This window comes from Chiloscyllium punctatum, chromosome 44 (genome assembly GCF_047496795.1).
Source record: "Chiloscyllium punctatum isolate Juve2018m chromosome 44, sChiPun1.3, whole genome shotgun sequence".
NCBI classification, from domain to species: Eukaryota; Metazoa; Chordata; class Chondrichthyes; order Orectolobiformes; family Hemiscylliidae; genus Chiloscyllium; species Chiloscyllium punctatum.
This window is the reverse complement of record NC_092782.1, coordinates 10,595,985-10,616,533: the sequence shown is the minus strand read 5'-3', so window position 1 is coordinate 10,616,533 and position 20,549 is coordinate 10,595,985. Positions and strand designations below refer to the sequence as shown.

The 20,549-nt window shown below is 39.5% G+C and overlaps 2 protein-coding genes across 2 annotated transcripts in view; one reads left to right on the top strand and one right to left on the bottom strand.

Annotated features, from left to right (window-relative positions):
- Positions 1 to 7,749, top strand: part of LOC140466713 (1-phosphatidylinositol 4,5-bisphosphate phosphodiesterase zeta-1-like) — a 71,933-nt gene extending 64,184 nt beyond the window's left edge. The window contains exon 13 of the mRNA XM_072562214.1: positions 7,667 to 7,749. Coding sequence (XP_072418315.1) covers positions 7,667 to 7,749 — 83 coding nt within the window. The remainder of the gene's footprint in view (positions 1 to 7,666) is intronic.
- A 1,069-nt stretch (positions 7,750 to 8,818) lies between these two features.
- Positions 8,819 to 20,549, bottom strand: part of LOC140466712 (phosphatidylinositol 3-kinase C2 domain-containing subunit gamma-like) — a 223,152-nt gene continuing 211,421 nt past the window's right edge. The window contains exons 33-34 of the mRNA XM_072562213.1: positions 19,765 to 19,890; positions 8,819 to 14,352 (exon numbers count right to left, since the gene is read on the bottom strand). Of these exons, the coding sequence (XP_072418314.1) occupies positions 14,194 to 14,352; positions 19,765 to 19,890 (285 nt within the window). The 3' untranslated portion in view covers positions 8,819 to 14,193. The remainder of the gene's footprint in view (positions 14,353 to 19,764; positions 19,891 to 20,549) is intronic.

Genomic DNA, 20,549 nt, shown 5'->3' with positions numbered 1-20,549 from the left:
GGGAGAAAGTGGGAAGACTAATATCTGGAATAAGTGGATTGCTTTTTGAGGAAAGGAGTAGACTGAAAAATAAATGATCCTCTGAGGTCTTGACTAAGTGGATGTTGAAACCTTTTCTAGTGAGAAAATCTAGAACTACAATTATGGGCTAAAAATAAGGAAGCCTTTTAAAAGAGATGGGGATACTTTTATTTCTAGAATTCAGCTGCCAATCAATCAGCACTTTCCTCTCATTGTATACATGTTGTTTCTCCCTTTAAGTTGGTATTCTTGCAAATAATCCTGATAAGTATAAGATGAAAATCTTTAACAAAATGTCTTTTTCAGCAATAATTGAATTCTGTACTACCAATAAATAAGATGTAGTTTATTTCAAGATTCTGGCCATGTACAAGTTACATTAATGTGGTAAATGTTGGTACAGAGAAAGATCCTAAACTGTTCTCCCACCAAGCCCACATGGCATCATCATATAGGGTGGTGCTTATAGCACTTCTCAACACTGAACCTTTCAGATTCTTGCACACATGTATGACATTTACATCGATATTTTTCTCATTATGAATATTCATACAGTTACGCATATAATTTCTTTTATAGTGACCTTATCGCCTCCATAAATCTCTGATTTCAGAGACACGGGCAATACAGAATGCTTCTGTATTCAGAATGCATTCTCCAGAATTGGAAGACTGGTAGAGTAGTGGATTAAAGATTGTTGATTTTGATTTTGTTCCTGACAGTTTGAGGTCTGAAATTGCCTTTAATTGGAGGACATTTTATCCCTTGGATATCCTTCACTGAGGATGTATTTCTGTAGAAATAGGCAATTTGCTCGTCTGGAATATCTAGAGAACCTTTTAATTCCATGAATTTCCTTTGCAGAAGATGGTTATGGTGTTAAAATGGGCACTTTTATTTAGTTTCCAGGACCTCTGAACCAAGCAATGTCTTGTTGACTGTGTTCTGAATCTATGAACATTGGTTATTCTTTCTCAGTGGTGGCCTCTGTGGAGTCGTGTGCACCTCACCACCTTCACAGAGTCATCATATACTCATCATAGATTCCTACAGTGTGGAAGCAGGCCATTCAGCCCATCAAGTGCACACCACCCCTCCGAAGAGCGACCCACCCCCTACCCTATTCCTGTAACCATACATTTCCTCTGGCTAATCCACCAAGTCTGCACATCACTGGACACTATGGGCAATTTAAAATAATTGTCAAATAGGCAGAACTTGTTCAAAAGTCACTCATGCTTCTTTTACATCTTGACATGCTGTATCATCACCTTTTTCCCAACTATACACAGAATTATATTTACTTGTTCAGCTTCTGATTTATCATAAAGCTTCAAAGAAATTCTGTTTTTTAAGAATTGTTTTCTCTGGTGATCGCCTGAAATTAAATCTTGCTATTATTTCTGGTGCCATGGCTTCCTCATATAATTATTTATTTTCCATATTTTAAAGACTTTTAATTTGGTGGCACAGCAATGTTGCTAACACATACTGAGGAATTTCTAGTATATCTAGGTCAGAATAGAATATTCCACTTTCTGAAAATGAAATGTATGATTCTCACCTTGTTCACAGCTTCTCAAACTGAATCTATGAACCAATAGCTGTGGCCTGAGTAAATAGTTCCCATTTCCTTAACAGCTTTACTGAATGAATCCCACTCTTTGTGGCTTTAATAATGACTCTCAATGGCTTTGTCAAATAAATCCTACTCTTGCAGATACGTTAGAAGAATCCAGTTTTTTTTTTAAAAAGTGTATATCCTCCGTATTTGATGGACTCCCAACCTAACTGTTTGTTTTGTGGTGCTGTGGAGTAGTGAATCATGTAAATATTGGTTGGGGATAATTAAGCCCTCATTTTTGGTTATTTGAAAAATCTTTTGTGTTTTTGGTTACACTTCAGTCCCATGCTCCTGATTTTTCGGCATCTGGTGCTGAGGGCTGTGGGCAAGTTGGAGGACCTCTTTGTGGGTCTGGTTCTGGCCCTAATTTGGCCAATAATGGATCAGGCAGTTTGCTGCAGAGGGGATCATAGCTGCTCATAGTTTGCCCCTCTTTTGTGGCTATATTTGTGCCCAGGTGCCTTTGCCGAGGGAGCATGCAATACCACCAAGACCCTCAATGTCCTCAGAGAGAGAGGTGGGCACTGTAAAGGATCTTTTTCTTAACTCTTCTTCCATTTTGATTTAGCCCCCTCCCTTTCTCCTGTTCACTCCCAGCTTTGATTGTTTGCATTGCCCTTTGCATATAAATTAATCAATTGGAAACAGACAATTTACTGGTAGAGGTTAATAGATGAAAATATACCACGGATGATTTGGTGCTTGGGGAAAAGAAAATTGAATTGTGTATAAGAGCACTTCTAGATATAAGTAAATGTATTTCCTAGATGATTTTCATTGTTTACAACACCAAATAACAATCCCTGTTGGTTCAACAACCTTTTTCTGAATTATTCCCACAAAGAATGGGTTGATTTAAACCATGGATTTAAACCTTTTCTGAGGCCACAATAGTGTCCTAACAACTTGCATTAAATAAAGTTTTCTGTGGCTTCAGAACTTCCCCTTTTGTTGGATTCCTAGGTCAATGGCCTAATTTTAAATTGCTCCGATGCCCCTTGATTTTCTTATGGTAGTGCATCCTTGTAGTGATTGCTCACTCTGGTGGCAATGCTCAATCTGATCTGTAAGAATCTGACTTACCTCTGGCTTTTCTAGCCTGGTAAATCTGTGCCAGTTTTAAAAGCTTTTCCCCTTCAACTTTACACATGAGCTTCCATTGTCCGTTTATTCACCAGCCAAAACTTGACTTGGGACAGCTTCTACAGACGGCTGCTGTCTGTAACTGCCTTAGCGTGAGTGGTGTTCCAGCTCACTCCTACTGTTGTGCATCTCTGAATTTGTATTTATTTTTGATCATTAATTAGTCAGGGAAACTTTGGAATACTCATTATCTTGAGCTGACAGAGGCCTGAATGAGGTCTGCAACAACAGATGAGCTGCTGCAAGGGTGGTGGTAAATGGCGATGGAAGTCTGAGGTCTTTGTGAATGAAATTTCACTTCTGTGCTGAGTAGAATGCTGAGACTGCAAATGGTCTAGATCAGTCTGGAACAAGGACTTGGATAAGGGTTAGAACCTGTGTTGAGGTTATGGAGTTTGAGACAAGGGCAAATGGTGAATAATTCTGTAACTGGAGGTAATTTTGGCTGATCCAAGACTGAATATTGAACACGCAGTCCAATGGATGGAATAGAGAAGGGTAAAGAAATAAAACAGAGTGTTGCTGGTTTACATATGCACATGTGTCTGCAGATATTACCACTAAGGGTGGCACACATGTGAGAAAGAAACAGATGAAGGATGACTTTTCAAGATGTCGAGGGGTATTAGATGTGGTGATAATGTAAACCATTTCTGGAGATGCTACAATCATATAGGTATGAGGGAAAACTAGCAATGGTAATTTCAGAGTTAGACAATGGAGAAAAAGCATTGAAGGATGTTGATGTGGTTCATGGTATAATCAATTGAAAAGGAGTCATGAAGGATACAGAGGGAATTTGCACTGTTGTCAGAGTTAATGGGAATAAAATTTGTGCTTTGATTAGAGTTATTTCATTTCTGTGGCACAGAGATTCAAACTTAGGAAAGTTGGACACAGATTTGGAATGGGAGAATGTACTGGGATGGGGTAGGAACAAGTCGTTGGAAATGAGTTGGTATCTGAAAGAGGAATAAAATGTGACATTAATAGATGATAGAAATGAAATTGACAAAAGAGAAGGAATGAAGAGAGGGGAATAAAAAGTCTTAATGAGCTCAGATATGCCTAGGGGAAAAATACTTTGGGTTTTCATACTGTTATGAAGTTGAAAGCGTGTATTGTACTTTAAAGAGAATGAATGTTGTTTTGCACTGAGAGCTTACAAGCATCTGTCATATGACTAGCTAGCAGTCTCAGAGTAAACTGGAAAATTGAAAATATGTAACATTTGGCTGTGAAATGGTTACCTGAGTTTTGGTTGCTGTTTTGACAAAATTCAAATTTAGCCAATCAATTTAAATTATGCCCCAGGATACTGAAACCCAATTGAGTTTGAATTTATTGTTTTCGCCAACCTCAAACTAATGAGACAATCCGATGCTTAAAGAAGCAGGTGTTTTGAAAGTTGGAGAGAGTAACTGACATTCAAAACATTCTCTATCAAAGATACCTTTTTCATATGAAACATCTTTGCAGTAAAAGACAGAAGACGATGCATGGAAATCTTCAGCCAGAGGAAGGAGACACCGATGATGAGTCACGGTGTGGTTTTGAACTTAAGCTGATGTAATTTTAATATGGATTTTTATGGGAACAGTATATTGTTATAGAGTGGAAAGCAGATAACAAGCATTTAAGAAAAAGAAGGTTTGGAGTTGTAAATAGTTGTTGTTTAATGTTCACTTTTAGAGTCGGGAAATAAGTTGATATTATTTTCCTTAAATAGTGGAATTTAGGAATTCTCTGCCACTTATACTTTAACAGATTATGAGGTGCAGCAAGCTTTTCTGGGTGTTTGGTTCAATTAACAGAAGGATTCACCACTGTGTCATAACATTATCCACCAAATAAAACATTGTTCTGAAGAAGGATCACTGGATCTGAAATGTTAACTCTGATTTCTTGCTGCAGATGCTACCAGACCTTAGTTTTTCCAACAATCTCTGTTTTTGTTTCTGATTTCCAGCATCCACAGTTCTGTTGGTTTTTAAATAATATATAAAAGATATAAAAGAGACCTACGGGGCAACTTTTTCACGCAGAGGGTGCTACGTGTATGGAATGAACTGCCAGTGGAGGTGGTGGAGGCCGGTACAATTGCAACATTTAAGAGGCATTTGGATGGGTATATGAATAGGAAGGGTTTGGAGGGATATGGGCCAGGTGCTGGCAGGTGGGACTAGATTGGGTTGGGATATCTGATTAGCATGGATGGGTTGGACCAAAGGGTCTGTTTCCGTGCTGTACGTCTCTATGACTCTATTTGGTTTCAGCAGCTAGTAGTAATGGAAAAGGTCAAGGAACAGTAAAAATATGATACAGAAACTTTGTATTCAGTAAATTTATGGATGCCAGTATTAAGTGTCAGTACACTTTTGTTTTGCTGCACATTGTGTCAGCATCAAACGCTCCAGGTTCAGCATGGTTAGATACGAGAATAAAGCTCCCTGTAACTCAGCTAACAATGTACCTGACCGTAATTCCAAAGAGTATGGATTACTGTTGAGTTCAATACTTTAGCTATCACTGGGGCATCTAGGAGGTGGTTAATTTATTATGTGTAGCTAGAGCTAAATTATATACAGTTTCATGCTGTGAATTTTTACTTTTTTTTTTGCTTGACTAAAGAAAGCATATAAAAAGGAATTTGGAGCATTTCCGCATGACACTAATGAAATTGGACATAAATAATAGGTTGAGGTGATTGAATGATGAAATAATGCTTAAAATCTACTTTTTTTTCATTTTTTGCTGTTTCTCTTCATTTATACTTTTGGTATTTTCCTCTTCTGTTTCTTTTACCCCTGGATTCCTTTGCCATCACTTTTGCATTACCTTGATGACCTCTTATTGGTCTCCAGTTCACATGCTCCTTGACAGTGTTTGGCTAATTAAGATCAGGTTAGACCAGTAGTTACATCCTGAAAAACTCTAAAATTATACTTACTCTCAAGTTGAGTTGCTTTGTAAATTGTCCTTTGGATTGTTCTGATGCCTTTATTATACTCTTTTGAATAGGGAGAGTACAATGATTAAAAATATTGGAGTCATTTTTTAAATCTAATAATTCATGATGCTATATCAAAGTATAAAGGATATTGGTTCTATATATATATCCATCATAATTAGTATCATTAAACCCAATTTATCATTGATGCTCAGAGTAACAAAAGATGTTTCAGAAAGAAAGTTATATATTTAACCTCAAGTGATCTACAGGGAAAAAAAACCTCCTGAACAAAAGTAAAATGAATATAACTAATCAAATGTTTCTTTCAAATTTCACTTTTTTAAAGCAGAAACACTTAGGAGACTTGGAGACAGAAAATTGTGCTATTTTTCTTTAAACTTCCAATATATAATCTAACTTAACAACCGTACAAATCAAAGCAAGCTGACAACTATACACATAAAAGTTTAGAAATAAAATATAAACTTTTGCACCATTTTTGGATTTAGTAAAAATGTTTTGAAAACCTGTTTTATAATAGTTGAGTAAAGTTTTTTATTGCCCAAATGGTTAGGTACAATGTATTAGCACTAATTGGAATTTACTGCAAAATATATTGGAACAATGGCTTTACAGAAATCCATTATACAATTTTACCAGATAGCAGATACCAGTGAGTCTATAAATATCACATTTAAGAGACATTTACAATTTCTTAGGCAAATGTTTAAACAGATTTTATTTTTGACTAAACTGTTTTTCCCAATAGTTGCATTTGTTAATGCTTTTAAGAGTGAAGCCAACTGTACAATGGCAATTCTAAGTATGTAGATAAGGAGGAAGAATACTATAATACTGTGGTTGAATTTTCAATCAGAGAGCTGTCAGTATAATTTACGAACTGCCTTGGTAAAAATACCACATTATTTTACATGGTGGATTTCACTCTTCCTGTGTTTTATGGATATAAGATAATCATGGAATTGATGCATTAACAGTTTGAACACAACTTTAATGCAAGTTAATAAGATCCATCGTCTGGCAATTACATTAATATGACAGCTTGCTGCATTAGTAATTGTGTGCATTTAATTGGTGACTTTGAGACTCTGGAAGAAGGGAACCCTAATAGAATATATTTGGTTGTGCCATAAAAGACCTGTGTAGATCAGAACTTAGGAAAGAGAGATTCAGTTAACATTGATATGTTTCTTGAATATGAACAGTTGCTAGGCAGTTCAATGGAAGCAGTAATCTTCCTTTTGGCATTTAGTTTTCATGATGCAAATTGTAATCTGATTTCTGTAAACACAAACAGGGATTGTATTCTGTCCTCCCTCTCCTGCCAATCACTTCTTTTCCCTGAAAGATAATAAGATACACTGAAGTGCACCCTTTATATCTTCCAGTCTACAGAGCAATATACTCCTTAGCCTTCCCTAATTCTTCATCAAGGCGAGTTGACCAAGTGTAGGTGAAGGTTTTTTTGTCTCTCCCTGCACATTACATTACTAGTAAGTGTGTTTGGAAGTTTGTTTAGTCATGATATGCTAGCCTTTGTTGAGGTATGGGGCAGACTTCGTGGTCCAGCTGATATTTCCCTGCATATTTGTATAATTTAGAGAGTTCCTGTGGGTAGTGTTCCGATCTGTGAGCCAGAAGGCCCAGGTTAAAGTTCCACTTGCCCTGTATGTGTGTATAGAACTAGTCCTGTTATTTACCCTTCTATTAATCTTGGAGCAGAACCTAGCTTCCATTTACCAATGCCTGTCATGAGGTATCCTATCACAGTAGATAAAAACATTACAACTGAGGAGCCATGTTATAAAATGATGTATTTGGTAGTTGTTTTAAATTGTGAAGTATTATCATCTATAAACATTTTTGAACCATATTCTAACCACTGCTCATTGCTTCTTTCTCAGGTTATCACAACATCCCTTTACTAAGCTCCAATGGCTTAAGGCTTGCTCCAGCGATGCTGTTTGTGTATGTGTGGTATGCTTAGAAGTCTATCATCATGAGGAAGCTCTGTGTTTCTAATCTATGCATACCATTTTCACAGATTTTTATCAAAATACAGTTCACAACTCCAGAATTTTCTTTTGTGATTTATTTATGACTCTTAGATGTCAAATTAAGTGATTAAGATAACATCTTAACAATGTTGCATAACTAACATGCAAAAAATGTAATTGCCAGGCACTGCTAATATCCTGTCAGTTCCAGTAAGAGATGAATTAATCTATTAAAGTTTGAGAATGAATTAATAATTAAACTAGCACCTCAGTCCCCTCATCTCCTTCTTTGATATAGAACAGCAACCTTAGCCTGGTAGTCTTCTAATGTTTCCTGGGAAGAGTTCTTTATGATTGGTAGAGGAAGATACTCAACAGAAATGGAGCGTAGAGGTGTGTATGACAATGACTGTGCTGAACAGTGAGTGTAAGTAGTAATTTAATGCCTGAAAAATTATTGAATGGCTCCTGTGTGACCAATTCTCACCATTTTATTTAGACACATCTTGACACTGCATTGTCAGAAATGGTACTGTTGCACTGGAACCCTTCAAATTAAACTCAGGAGCCTTGTAAGATATATATTTTGATTGAAGTGAAACATTTAAATAGTTGGAAGCAATTACTTGCAAACCAATTCATAGAACTGAATTTTCCCTGGGGTGTGGAGTGGTTGCAATTTTGACATCAAGCTGAATTCCGGCATGGCAACATAGTGGGTAGGGTGACAAATGTGATCTTTCCTGATCTGACTAATTAAGTGCCTGAAGGAGCCCCTTACTCTGAGGAAAGGTGGCTGGTTTCCAGAGTCAAGAGGTACAATCAGTATGGGTAAGGGCTGCCTTCTGCAGGAAGGGACTCAATCAGCTGGAGGGAATTTCATTTTCTAGACTAGAGTGGTGCTGGAAAAGCAAAGCAGTTCAGGCAGCATCCGAGGAGCAGGAAAATTGACGTTTCGGGTAAAAGCCCTTCATCAGGAATAGGAAATTCCTGATGAAGGGCTTTTGCCTGAAATGTCAATTTTCCTGCTCCTCGGATGCTGCCTGAACTGCTGTGCTTTTCCAGCACCACTCTAGTCTAGAATGTAGTTTCCAGCATCTGTAGCCCTTGTTTTTGATTGGAGGGAATTTCAGCAAGACAGGCATTAGTAGATATTGTTGGCAGGCAAGTTGCTTTTGGAACCACTGCTGGCAAATAAACATTCAAGTTGCAGCTCAGAATTCCCAGTGCGACACCCCCTCCAATCCATGTTCGGATTCCTGATGCAGCAGCGGGCCTTTGCACCTTTAGAAAAATGTCCCATGGCCTGGGAATTTGCAAATTTCTTTTATTTATTCACAGGATGTGGGCGTCACTGGCCAGGCAACATTTATTGCGCATCCCTAATAGTGTCAACTGATCTGGAGTTGCGTGTAGGCCAGACTAGATAAAGACGGCAGTTTCCTTCCTTAAATGATATTAGTGAGCCAGATGGGGTTTTCCTGATAATCGACAATGGTTTTTCATTGTCAGCATTGGAGACCTAATTTTTTTAATTTAAACTCAAATTCCACTATTTGAATTCCAGGATTCGATCCAGCTTCCCCAGATCATTACTTGGATTAATAGTCTGGTGGTAATACCATTAGGCTATTGCCTCCCGCTTAAGCAGTTATTTCCATTATAATTGGATCTTGCTGTTGTCATTGAATTCATTGAAATCCCGCTCAATGAAAAGTGGGAACACCTCAGAGAAGTAACCAGCATGTATAATTCCTGATTTCCTTACGCTCTCCCAATAAAGCCACCTCCACAACATGAGAAAATGCAGTCCGTTACATTTAAAATGAATTCAGAAAAGTAAACCACTTTGCACGCAAGAACTGGGTCATAACATGTCAGGTTGGATCTGAGTGATAAAATGTTCAGATAAACCTGTGCTGTAAAATGTCAGGGCAGAACTACACGTTAATATGCCTGTGGGGCATAAAAAGTCAAGGCGGAAGTGGGTCGTAAAGTGTCAGATTCAAACTGAATTCTGACCAGCTGCCTGATTGAGATAAAATTGAGGAGCTTAAATTTAAGGCAATGAATGGGCTACAACAGTGGGAAAAAATGAGCAAAGCCTGAGTAAACATAATAAACAGAAACACTCAGGAAAACAATGCCAAGCTATGCTTGATCTATTTACAAACATTAACTCAATATTGCTACTAACTGGAGATTCATTTGCTATTAGGAACTCATTGAAAATATGGGCAAATTACAAAGAAGCATTTGGCAATACTTTTGAATGCAGTATTGAAATGAAGTGAAGATAATATGAAAGAAAACACATCTCTTAGTCCTCACATATATGTGAGGAATAAGAGAATGATCAAAGGAAGAGTAGGGCCGACCAGGGATAGCATAGGGAACTTGTGTATAGAGTCTGAGGAGGTAGGGGAAACCCTAAATGAGTTTTTTGCTTCTGTCTTTACTAAAGAAAAGGACCTTGTAGTGAATGAAATCATTGAGGAGCAGGTAAGCATGCTGGAATGGATAGAGATTGAGGAAGCTGATGTGCTGAAAATTTTGACCAACATTAAGATTGACAAGTCGCCAGGGCCAGACCAGATCTGTCCTCGGCTGCTTTGGGAAGCGAAAAATGTGATTGCTTCGCCGCTTGTGAAGATCTTTGCATCCTCGCTCTCCACTGGAGTCGTACCGGAGGACTGGAGGGAGGCAAATGTAATTCCTGGCTTCAAGAAAGGAAATAGGGAAATTCCCGGCAATTACAGACCAGTCAGTCTCACGTCTGTCGTCTGCAAGGTGTTAGAAAGGTTTCTGAGGGATAGGATTTATGACCATCTGGAAGAGCATGGCTTGATTTAATGCAGTCAGCACGGCTTTGTGAGGGGCAGGTCATGCCTCACAAACCTTATCGAGTTCTTTGAGGATGTTACAGACAAGTTGATGAGGGTCGAGCTGTGGGTGTGATGTATATGGATTTCAGCAAGGCATTTGATAAGGTTCCACATGGTAACATGGTAGGCTTGTTCAGAAGGTCAGGAGGAATGGGATTCAGGGAAATTTAGCTGTCTGGATACAGAATTGGCTGGTCGACAGAAGACAGCGAGTGGTAGTGGAAGGAAAATATTCTGCCTGGAAGTCAGTGGTGAGTGCTGTTCCATAGGGCTTTGTCCTTGGGCCTCTACTCTTTGTAATTTTTATTAATAACTTGGATAAGGGGATTGAAGGATGGGTCAGCAAGTTTGCAGACGACACACAAAGGTTGGAAGTGTCGTTGACAGTATAGAGGACTGTTGTAGGCTGAAACCTGACATTGACAGGATGCAGAGATGGGCTATGAGGTGGCAGATGGAATTCAACCTGGATAAATGCGAAGTGATGCATTTTGGAAGGTCGAACTTGAAAGTTGAGTACAGGATTAAAGACAGGATTCTTGGCAGTGTGGAGGAACAGCAGGATCTTTGTGTGCAGGTACATAGATCCCTTAAAATTTCCACCCAGGTGGACAGGGTTGTTAAGAAAGCATGCGGTGTTTTGGCTTTCATTAACAGGGGGATCGAGTTTAAGAGCTGTGAGATCTTGTTGCAGCTCTATAAAACTTTGGTTAGACCGCACTTGGAATACTGTGTCCAGTTCTGGTCGCCCTATTATAGGAAAGATGTGGATGCTTTGGAGAGGGTTCAGAGGAGGTTTACCAGGATGCTGCCAGGACTGGAGGGCTTATCTTACGAAGAGAGGTTGACTGAGCTCGGACTTTTTTCATTGGAAAAAAGATGGAAGAGAGGGGACCTAATTGAGGTGTACAAGATAATGAGAGGCATAGATAAAGTTGATAGCAAGAGACTTTTTCCTAGGGCAGAAATTATTAACACAAGGGGTCATAGTTTTAAGCTGTTTGGCGGAAAGTGTAGAGGGGATGTCAGAGGCGTGTTCTTTACGCAGAGAGTTGTGAGAGCATGGAATGTGTTGCCTGCAGCAGTTGTGGAAGCGAGGTCATTGGGGACATTTAAGAGACTCCTGGACATGCATATGGTCACAGAAATTTGAGGGTTCGCACATTAGGTTTACCTTACATGAGGATCAATGGTCGGCACAACATTGTGGGCTGAAGGGCCTGTTCTGTGCTATACTGTTCTATGTTAAGGATGTTCAGCAGGAGAAGGAACTACACATTATCATCTTGATTAAACATTGGAAACAAATAGGCATTCATCTCTATCTCTTCCCCTTGTGAAATGTAAAGGTTGCTTGCTTTATTATATGTGACTTTTTATTGGTCTTAGTTTTCAATTGAGGTCTCATTGGTCTTGCCAAGTCTGAACTTTTGATAAGCAGCCTCATTGCTCAAAATCTGGAGCTATGGCCTGTAGGTTTTCAGTCTGCTGCTGCCTCATTTTGTCGTATGGTTGTGCACAGTGTCAATGCATCAATATGAAGCTCCAAGCAGGTGGAGAGCTCCAATTCATTTACCAAAAAACCCACCCCATTCTGAGATTTTGCCCTCTGCTTTGTCATCATGGAAATGGATTAAACTGGGTGATGGAGCAAGTAAATCCCATGGAACTCTGACTCCAAAGTTACTGTGGCAGATCTTCACAGGTCATAAGTCTGACCAACATAATAAATCATAGAATCCCTACAGTGAGGCAACAGGCCCTTCAGCCCAAGTCCAGACTGACCCTCCAAATAGTAATCCACTCAGACTTATTCCCCCTACCCTATAATTACCCCTGACTAATGCACCTAACCCACACATCCCTGAACATTACGGGCAATTTAGTCTCGCCAATTCACCTTACCTGAACATCTTTGGACTGTGGGAGGAAACCCACACAGACACAGGGAGAATGTGCAGACTCCACACAGACAGTCTCCTGAGGTTGGAATTGGAACCCGGGTCCCTGATGCTGTGAGGTAGCAGTGCTAACCACTGTGCCACCCTTAATAAAGACAAACTGTTGCTAGGTCTCCAAAATGGCAAGAGTAGCTACACTCCAAATGTACATCATTGGCTGTCGTGCACTTAGGATATCCCAAAAGCATTATATAAATGTCCTGTTTCTATCTGCCTGGTTGTTCCTCTTGCATCAACTTGAAACATAGCTGGGAGGATAGGGTAGAATCCTCTTGGTATACCAGAGGTGGTGTTCATGACACAAATGTTAGGAAACATGCAGTTTAGGGCATTCGATCAATGAGCAGGTGTGTTCTACACTCTTTTCGGTGCTGAACAAACAATGGAAACAGCAGGTCACCGGTAGTTACTCGTTAAGAGCTGGTTAAGAGAGGATCAAGAAGATTCCAGTAGAATCTTCCTGGAGTCATTGTGGGTGCCTGCAGCATGTGATGTTTGACAGCCTGTGGAGGCAAACTCCCAAAGGTAGCCTGGGATCATCAGAGCAGAAAGCTTCATGGCCCATTGGCAGGCACCAAGGGTAAGAAAGGCTGTACATAGAGTCAAAGAACTTCCTCCTGGCTGCTCTGAAGGACCTATTGGCTTGGACCCTCATCAGTTTTGTATTGATATATACTGCCAAAGGGATTCCATTTTAAGGCACCGTCCCACTCTATGCTAGTTGAGCAGACCCAGCTCTCCCAGTGGGGCTCTTGGCTGTAGGCACTTTATCTTCCTGGGTGCAGTTATTCAATGTAGGGCATAGGCTGTTGGCAAGATTCAAAAACCACTGGGGACATGACCAGTATTTGTTGGATGGAAGAATATTTTAATAGACAGGAAGATTCCTCTCATAACCTTGATATCAAAACCACCATTTTACAGAAAATTCCAGTTCAAGGGAATAGTTTTGACTTTTCATTACTGTAAAACGGGCAAGAATGAGTTGGCAGCTGATTAACATGCCTTGATTGTTGGCATTGAACCAAAAAGGAAATTGAAATTGGAATAGATTGGAAAATTATGAGGAGTAAAATGAGCTGCTGACTTGCTGTCACCCATGTTGCATTGTTGCACAAAGTCAAAATTACATCTCACTCACTGAATGTAATTTAAAACAATACCATACCGTTCACTGTAGAAAATACAGATGCATTTCAAGTACTTAACTACATTTATATTATCTTCATATAAGCGGTTTCATAGTCATTTCACATGTGGTATTTTAATGCTTTCAGGTTTGTTTGAAGAGACAATTTGTGGATCCTCTGTGTTGCCTTTAAATGAGGATAAATTTTAGTATTCTATTTGAAAATTAGCAATTACAAGGAGACTAATATTCACTTTCATGCAAATACAGTAAAAAGTGCAGCTTGTTTTCAACTAGCTTGTTTGTTACATCTTTAAACAGTTGTCAAGTAGCATCTAACACAGGAGAAAATATCCTCCAGCTAAATACCAAGGGGCTACAAAATAGTGAATATGAAGACTCTCAGATTAGAGGTAGCTTGGTAATTGAATGGTAATAACTTGCCTTAGTCTGTTCCAGTCAGACTAAGGAATTTCCCAGTCTGTACCACTTTTCTTCATCCAGCTTTACAGTTCTCAGAGGAATGTTTACTGCTCCCAGGAGTGTCTGCCTGCTCCACACACTCAGCTGGATGACACGACTTGATAGGTCAATGTCTGATATCCCAACGTACTCCAGCTGCAAACGCAAAGACACAGATGAAAGGAAATTAGAGTCCAATGTCTTAATTTGATGTTGAACCATTAGCTTGGAGTTACCTTATTGTGGATTTGCATCCTTTTGTAAAGTATCTTGGAATGTCTCTTCATAATAAAGGTGCTGTATAAATGCAAAATTGTCATTGTTACCTTTTTTTTAAAACCTGGGTGTTAAATGGGAAGTATCAAATTGGCTGACGTTAGGTACCTCTACTTTGTCCCAATTCTGAGAATGACTCCCAATTGAACCTCTCCCAATCTCGACAATTGTGTTAAAGGCCTTTGAGCCTTTTGTTTTTGATGGCAATGTTGTTCTGGAAAGTGATGAGTGAAAGTACTGGAAACAACAATCAAAATTTGTATTTTGATAAGTAATTGTAAACAGCTGGATAGCTTATAATAAAGTATTATTAAGAAGAACAGCTAATTTCCTTCCCTTATGAAGATACGTTGCTACTTTTTAAAGTGGCCATCTACGTACAAAACAATGCTTCAACATTTGATATTATTGAAAATAATATCAAAATCATAATTAAAATGGCAATTTGTGGCTGGATTACAGTTGCTGAAAATGGAGTATGGTGGTGTTAGTGCAAATGCTGTGCTCAGATGGGATACGGTGTTTAAAAGAGACGAGTTAATGCATAGTCATTAGACTTATTGTAACCAGATGTTGGGTTCAGTCCTCCAGGTGCAGTAAGTAGAAACTTAGTTGAGTACTGGAAACAGCTGTAGTGAGCATATTTCCTGAAACAACCAACACATCACCTGATCTCAATGTTTAAGTTTAATTGTGATTCTATAAAAGTGGACTCATAAAATGCACTGAAGTTGAACATGCTGGTCTCAACTTCAGGTCGTCAGGTGATGAATTGAACCTGAAGAAGTACTAAGGGTGGGTGGCTCAATGGTTAGCACTGCTGCCTCACAGCACCAGGGACCCAGGTTTGATTCCAGCCTCAGGGCAACTGTCTGCTGGAGTCTGCATGTTCTCCCCGTGTCTGTGTGGGTCCCTCTCGCGGTCTGAAGATGTGAATGTTAGGTGGATTGGTCATGCAAAATTGACCCATAGTGTCCAGGGACGTGTAGGGTAGGTGGATTAGCCATGTTAAATGCGGAGTTATGGAGTTAGGGTAGGGATCTGATTCTGGGTCGGATGCTGTTTGGAGTATTGGTGCAATCTTAATGGGCTGAATGGCCTTTTTCCACACTGTAGGGAATCTATGATTCTATTCTATGAACCATCTGCAGTCCTGATGTAGCTCACTCTAGCTGACATGGCTCTTGGTTCAACTCTTCCATTTCTAAAACCCTCATCCGCACCTTTAACATGTTCAGAGTTGATTACCCTAACACAACCTGGGCCAACTTCCTATGTCCTCTGTATGCAGAAGGTTTTTCAAAGCTCTCCTATGTGTATTTACTCACACCAAATGCCATACATCCATCATTCTGTGTTCACTGGCTTGCACTGACTAAACAGCACTTCAAAAATTCTCATCCTTATTTTCAGAACCCTTCAGAGACTTGTCCCTCCCTATCATTGTAACCTGTTACAGTCTTACAAACCTTATTCTTCAATTCTGGGCTCCTGCACATTCTGGATTTTAATTAGTCCAATATTGGTGGCTCTGCCTTAGTTGTCTGGGATTGAAACTCTAGATTTCCCCAACACTACCCCCCCAAAAAAATTATCCCTCCACTTCTCAGTCTTGCTTTCTTCCTTTAAAATACATTTCAAAATTAACATCCTTAACAAAGCTTTTTGGCTATCTTTCCTAATATTTCATGTAGTTCATATTACGTTTTGTTCTATTATGCTACAGTGAAGGGCTTTGGCATGATTGTTAAATTAAAAATGCACAATAGATGTATGTTTTTGACTTGCTGATCAATGCTAAGAATTTTATGATTAATTGCTGAATACAAAGTACCTTTCTAGAGATAGGATTGGTTGTTTGTTGAATAACCCGAAAGAGGCTGGTGCAGTCAGCTCTTCCATAAGGCGATGGTTGCGTCCTTGTGCTTTAGAACAGCGCTTCAAATATTGGCAATGTAATTACATTACAGACAACACATGTATTAAAAATTTGAGCTTTAGAAACAACATCCCTAATTCATAAATCACATTACAGCGAATTTGCATTGACAAAACAGGTGTTATAGCAGAACGACCTGTATCCCGGCACCAAATCAGTCTTTATTTACACCGTTAAAAATCACACAACACCAGGTTATAGTCCAACAGGTTTAATTGGAAGCACTAGCTTTTGGAGCGCTGCTCCTTCATCAGGTGGTTATTTACACCTTGAATCATAGAGATGGACAGCATGGAAACAGGCTTTTTGATCCCACTTATCCATTCCGAATCCATGCCAGCACTTGGTCCATATCACTGTAAACCCTTCCTATTCATATACCCATCCAGATGCCTTTTAACTGTTGTAATTGTACCAGTCTCCACCAATTCGTCTGGCAGCTCAGTCCATGTGTGTATGTACTGCTCTGTGTGTGAAAACATTGCCCCTTAAGTCCCTTTTAAATTTTTCCCCTCTCACCCTAAACCAATGTTCTCCAATTCTGGACTCCCCCACCTCAGAGAAAAGACCTTGTCTATTTAACCAATCCATGTCCCTCATGATTTTATAAACCTCTATAAGGCCATCCCTCAGTCTCCAACGCTCCAGGAAAACAGCCCCAGCCTATTCAGCCTCTCCCTGTAACTCAAACCCTCCAACCCTGGCAACATCCTTGTAAATCCTTTCTGAACCCATTCAAGTTTCACAACAACCTTCCAATAGGAGGGAGACCAGAACTGCACACAATGGCGAGTCCTTGACACTAATCCAGCTCCCTCAGAGCCAGCGATGAGTGAGCAGAATCCCTAACATTCCTGTTTATATCTATTCGCCAGGGCTCCATGATTGGGGCTGTTAATCTGGTCCAATCAGGAAATTCATCCTCTGAGGTCCACCTGGCTGACCCACTTCCAATCACTACAGCTTGGATGATTTGCAATGAGGAGTGAGCAATGAACTGTAAGATGATGTCTGAGTTGCTTTGAAAAGAAAAAAGATTTGTCTGAAATTTGTTTGGAATGGTCCGAATTCATTTTTGTTCTGTAAACATTGATCACGCATATTTCTTTAAGTGCTGTATTAAGCTACTCCAACACATTACTGCAATTCTCCTGTTTCCTCACTGAGCAGTGAGAGAAACTTGGATTTTAATATGGCTCTCACTGCCAGCACAAAATAGTTTTGCCCAGTTGGTAATCTCATTTTCAACATGCTTCAGTTGGTTCATGTGCTTAAAAGGCCATGGCCCTGGTCTGGTTCTTATTTGAATGGTAGAGGTGATTCCACAATCCCAGATTCCCACTAAAAAAAGTCATGCTCAAAATCAGCATGGGTCAGAGTTTGACTTACAACATTCTTAGTGCCATTTTCTGCCCTGAACTAACTGTTCGCAGGACTCACTGGGAACACGGCACTGAAACATAAACCACCCCACTGTTCAAAGTTTTTGTTACTGTTTCAACAATAGTCCTATGCCCCCACACATTAGGCAAAACCTCCTTTTTAAAAAGTCTCACGCAATTCAACAGTTAGCTTTCTGAACCTCACAGAGAAAATAAAATTAACAGTGACCGCTCATGCTATTTTCCTTGCTGGATGTTGTGAAACTGTGGTAGTTCTATAAAGGATAACAAGCGAAAGGGGCATTTTGTAGAATACATACATTTCCCACACTAGTATTGATTCAATGTTATTAAAATGACACAACTCCTTCTCAAAGCTGTTTCCTGCTTGGTTAGTCCTCTGTAACTACAAAGCTAAGAATTCCACACAGAGGGTGGTACATGTATGGAATGAACTGCCAGAGGAAATGGTGGAGGCTGGTACAATTACAACATTTAAAAGGCATCTGAATGGGTATATGTATAGGAAGGGTTTGGAGGAATATAAGCTAAGTGCTGGCAGGTGGGACTAGATTAGGTTAGAATATCTAGTCGGCATGGACGTGTTTGACCAAAGGGCTGTGCTGTACATCTCGATGATTCTATAAAGGAAATCTTCGTTATGGGCCGGGTGCTGGCAGGTGGGACTAGATTGGGTTGGGATATCTGGTTGGCATGGACGGGTTGGACCGAAAGGTCTGTTTCCATGCTGTACATCTCTATGACTCTATGACTCTATCTTAGGGGAGGTGACTTCAGGCCGATCCCACCAAGAATCTGCACTGAAAACACTCCCATTTTGACAGCTGTAATTGGTGGAGATTCCACTAGAGCAGTGGAGATAATCCTCAACATTGTAAAACAATCAACAATGGTTTAAATAAAACAACTGTCAACATTCTGTTTTTTAAAAAATGTAAATCCTTTGGGAGATTCAATGTTCATGAATTTTTTTTTTAAATGCTGGATCTGTATCCACATCTTTGCCAAAACAACTAATCAGTTTTTCTTCATCTCATATTGTATCTTACAGCAAGTTTTGTTGAAACCTGTTCAGTAGTTTTTGAAGTACATTGTTTCCAGATAAATAGAGATGAAAACAGTGATGGGGATAATAGTAATCAAAAGTAATGAAAACTCTGCAGATGCCATAAATCTGACACAAAAACAAGAAATGTGGAATTATTTCTCAGGGAAATAGAGATAATTGGAGGGATGAAAGATGCAAGTCCAAGCATTTTCAGTGTGTTTTGCCTAGATATTTGAATTAATCAGTGCAGAGACGTTACTACATATCTCTGGTTCAGGTGGAACTTGAACCTAGGTCTGGCGGAGACCGAGAGACACTACCGCTGCACCACTGGAGCCCCATCTCCCAGAGTTTGTGGATGTTTCCTATGTAACCTGTTCAGAAATATCATTACAAACCTCGAGCAGGTGGGACATGAACCCAGGCCTCTTGGCTCTGAGATAGGGACGCTACCACTGTGCCACTACAGCCCCTTTCCAGAGTTTGTGACAATTCAGTATAAATCGAAGCAGGTGGTTTAGCTAATTGGTCATATTCTGCAGTGTGGGGTTTCTTGACCAATCAATGGATTTGAGCCAATTTCATTAACTTTTTTTTCATTATTTTCCAGTCTACTTAGAAGTGCTATCACACAGAGTTGAGCGACCATCCTTTTTGACTATTTTTGTAAATGACTAACCACCACTATCAATCACCTCCACAGCCAGTTAAATATTAAATAGTAAAGGTGGGAGGAGGATAAGGAGAGAGGGAAGGGACTAAATCAGAAAAGAATGCTTTTTCATGCTTCAGCCTTTGACTTCACTTTAGCTGAGTAGTTTTGGAATTTGTGCCAGATTCGGGAGAGAGCTGACACAGTTGAGTGACTAATTCAAATCACCCATGGAGTGTTAGATACTTACAATCTCATTATATGTTGGATTGCTGCTTTTTGGAACCACTTTTGTTTTCCTTTTGGTCCTTCGCTCCGCATCTGGTAAGAGATAGATCTTAACGTAGGCATCTGGTGTGGAGCCATCTGGTAAAAACTGGAAGAAAGTGTTACATGAAACCATCTGACTTGCCTCTTCCTCCAATTCTAAAATGCTCTTTGGCTCTTAAGGTGGTGCTTATTTACATACTATTGACATCATGTCACACACTGGAGAAAGGATTTTGACAAAAACTCTCAAATACATTGGTGTATCCAAGGTATATAGAATAAAAGAAAAACTCATCCAGCACATTCTTACATCCTATGCGCAGCTCACAACAAATTCACATGAACAATGTTATGTATAGAAATATGTTTTCTGTCCCTGTGGCTATGCAAAAAATGCAGTATCTGGTAATGTACACAGCAAGATCCCATGAATAAAATCATCGAGTTATACAACACGGAAACAGACCCTTCGTCCAATCAGTCTATGCCAAACAGAATGTCCATCCAAACCTTCCCTATTCATGTACTTATCAAAATGTCTTTTAAATGTTGTAACTGTGCCCACATTCATCACTTCATCAGGAAGTTTATTCCACACACGAACCACCCTCTGTGTAAAAAGATTGCTCCTCATGCCTTTTTTAAATCTCTCTCAGCTCACCTTAAAAATGTGCCCACAGTCTTGAAATCCCCCCTCCTTGGGAAAAGACAGCTATCCTTAATTCTGTCTGTACCCCTCATCACTTTATAAACTTCTGTAAGGTC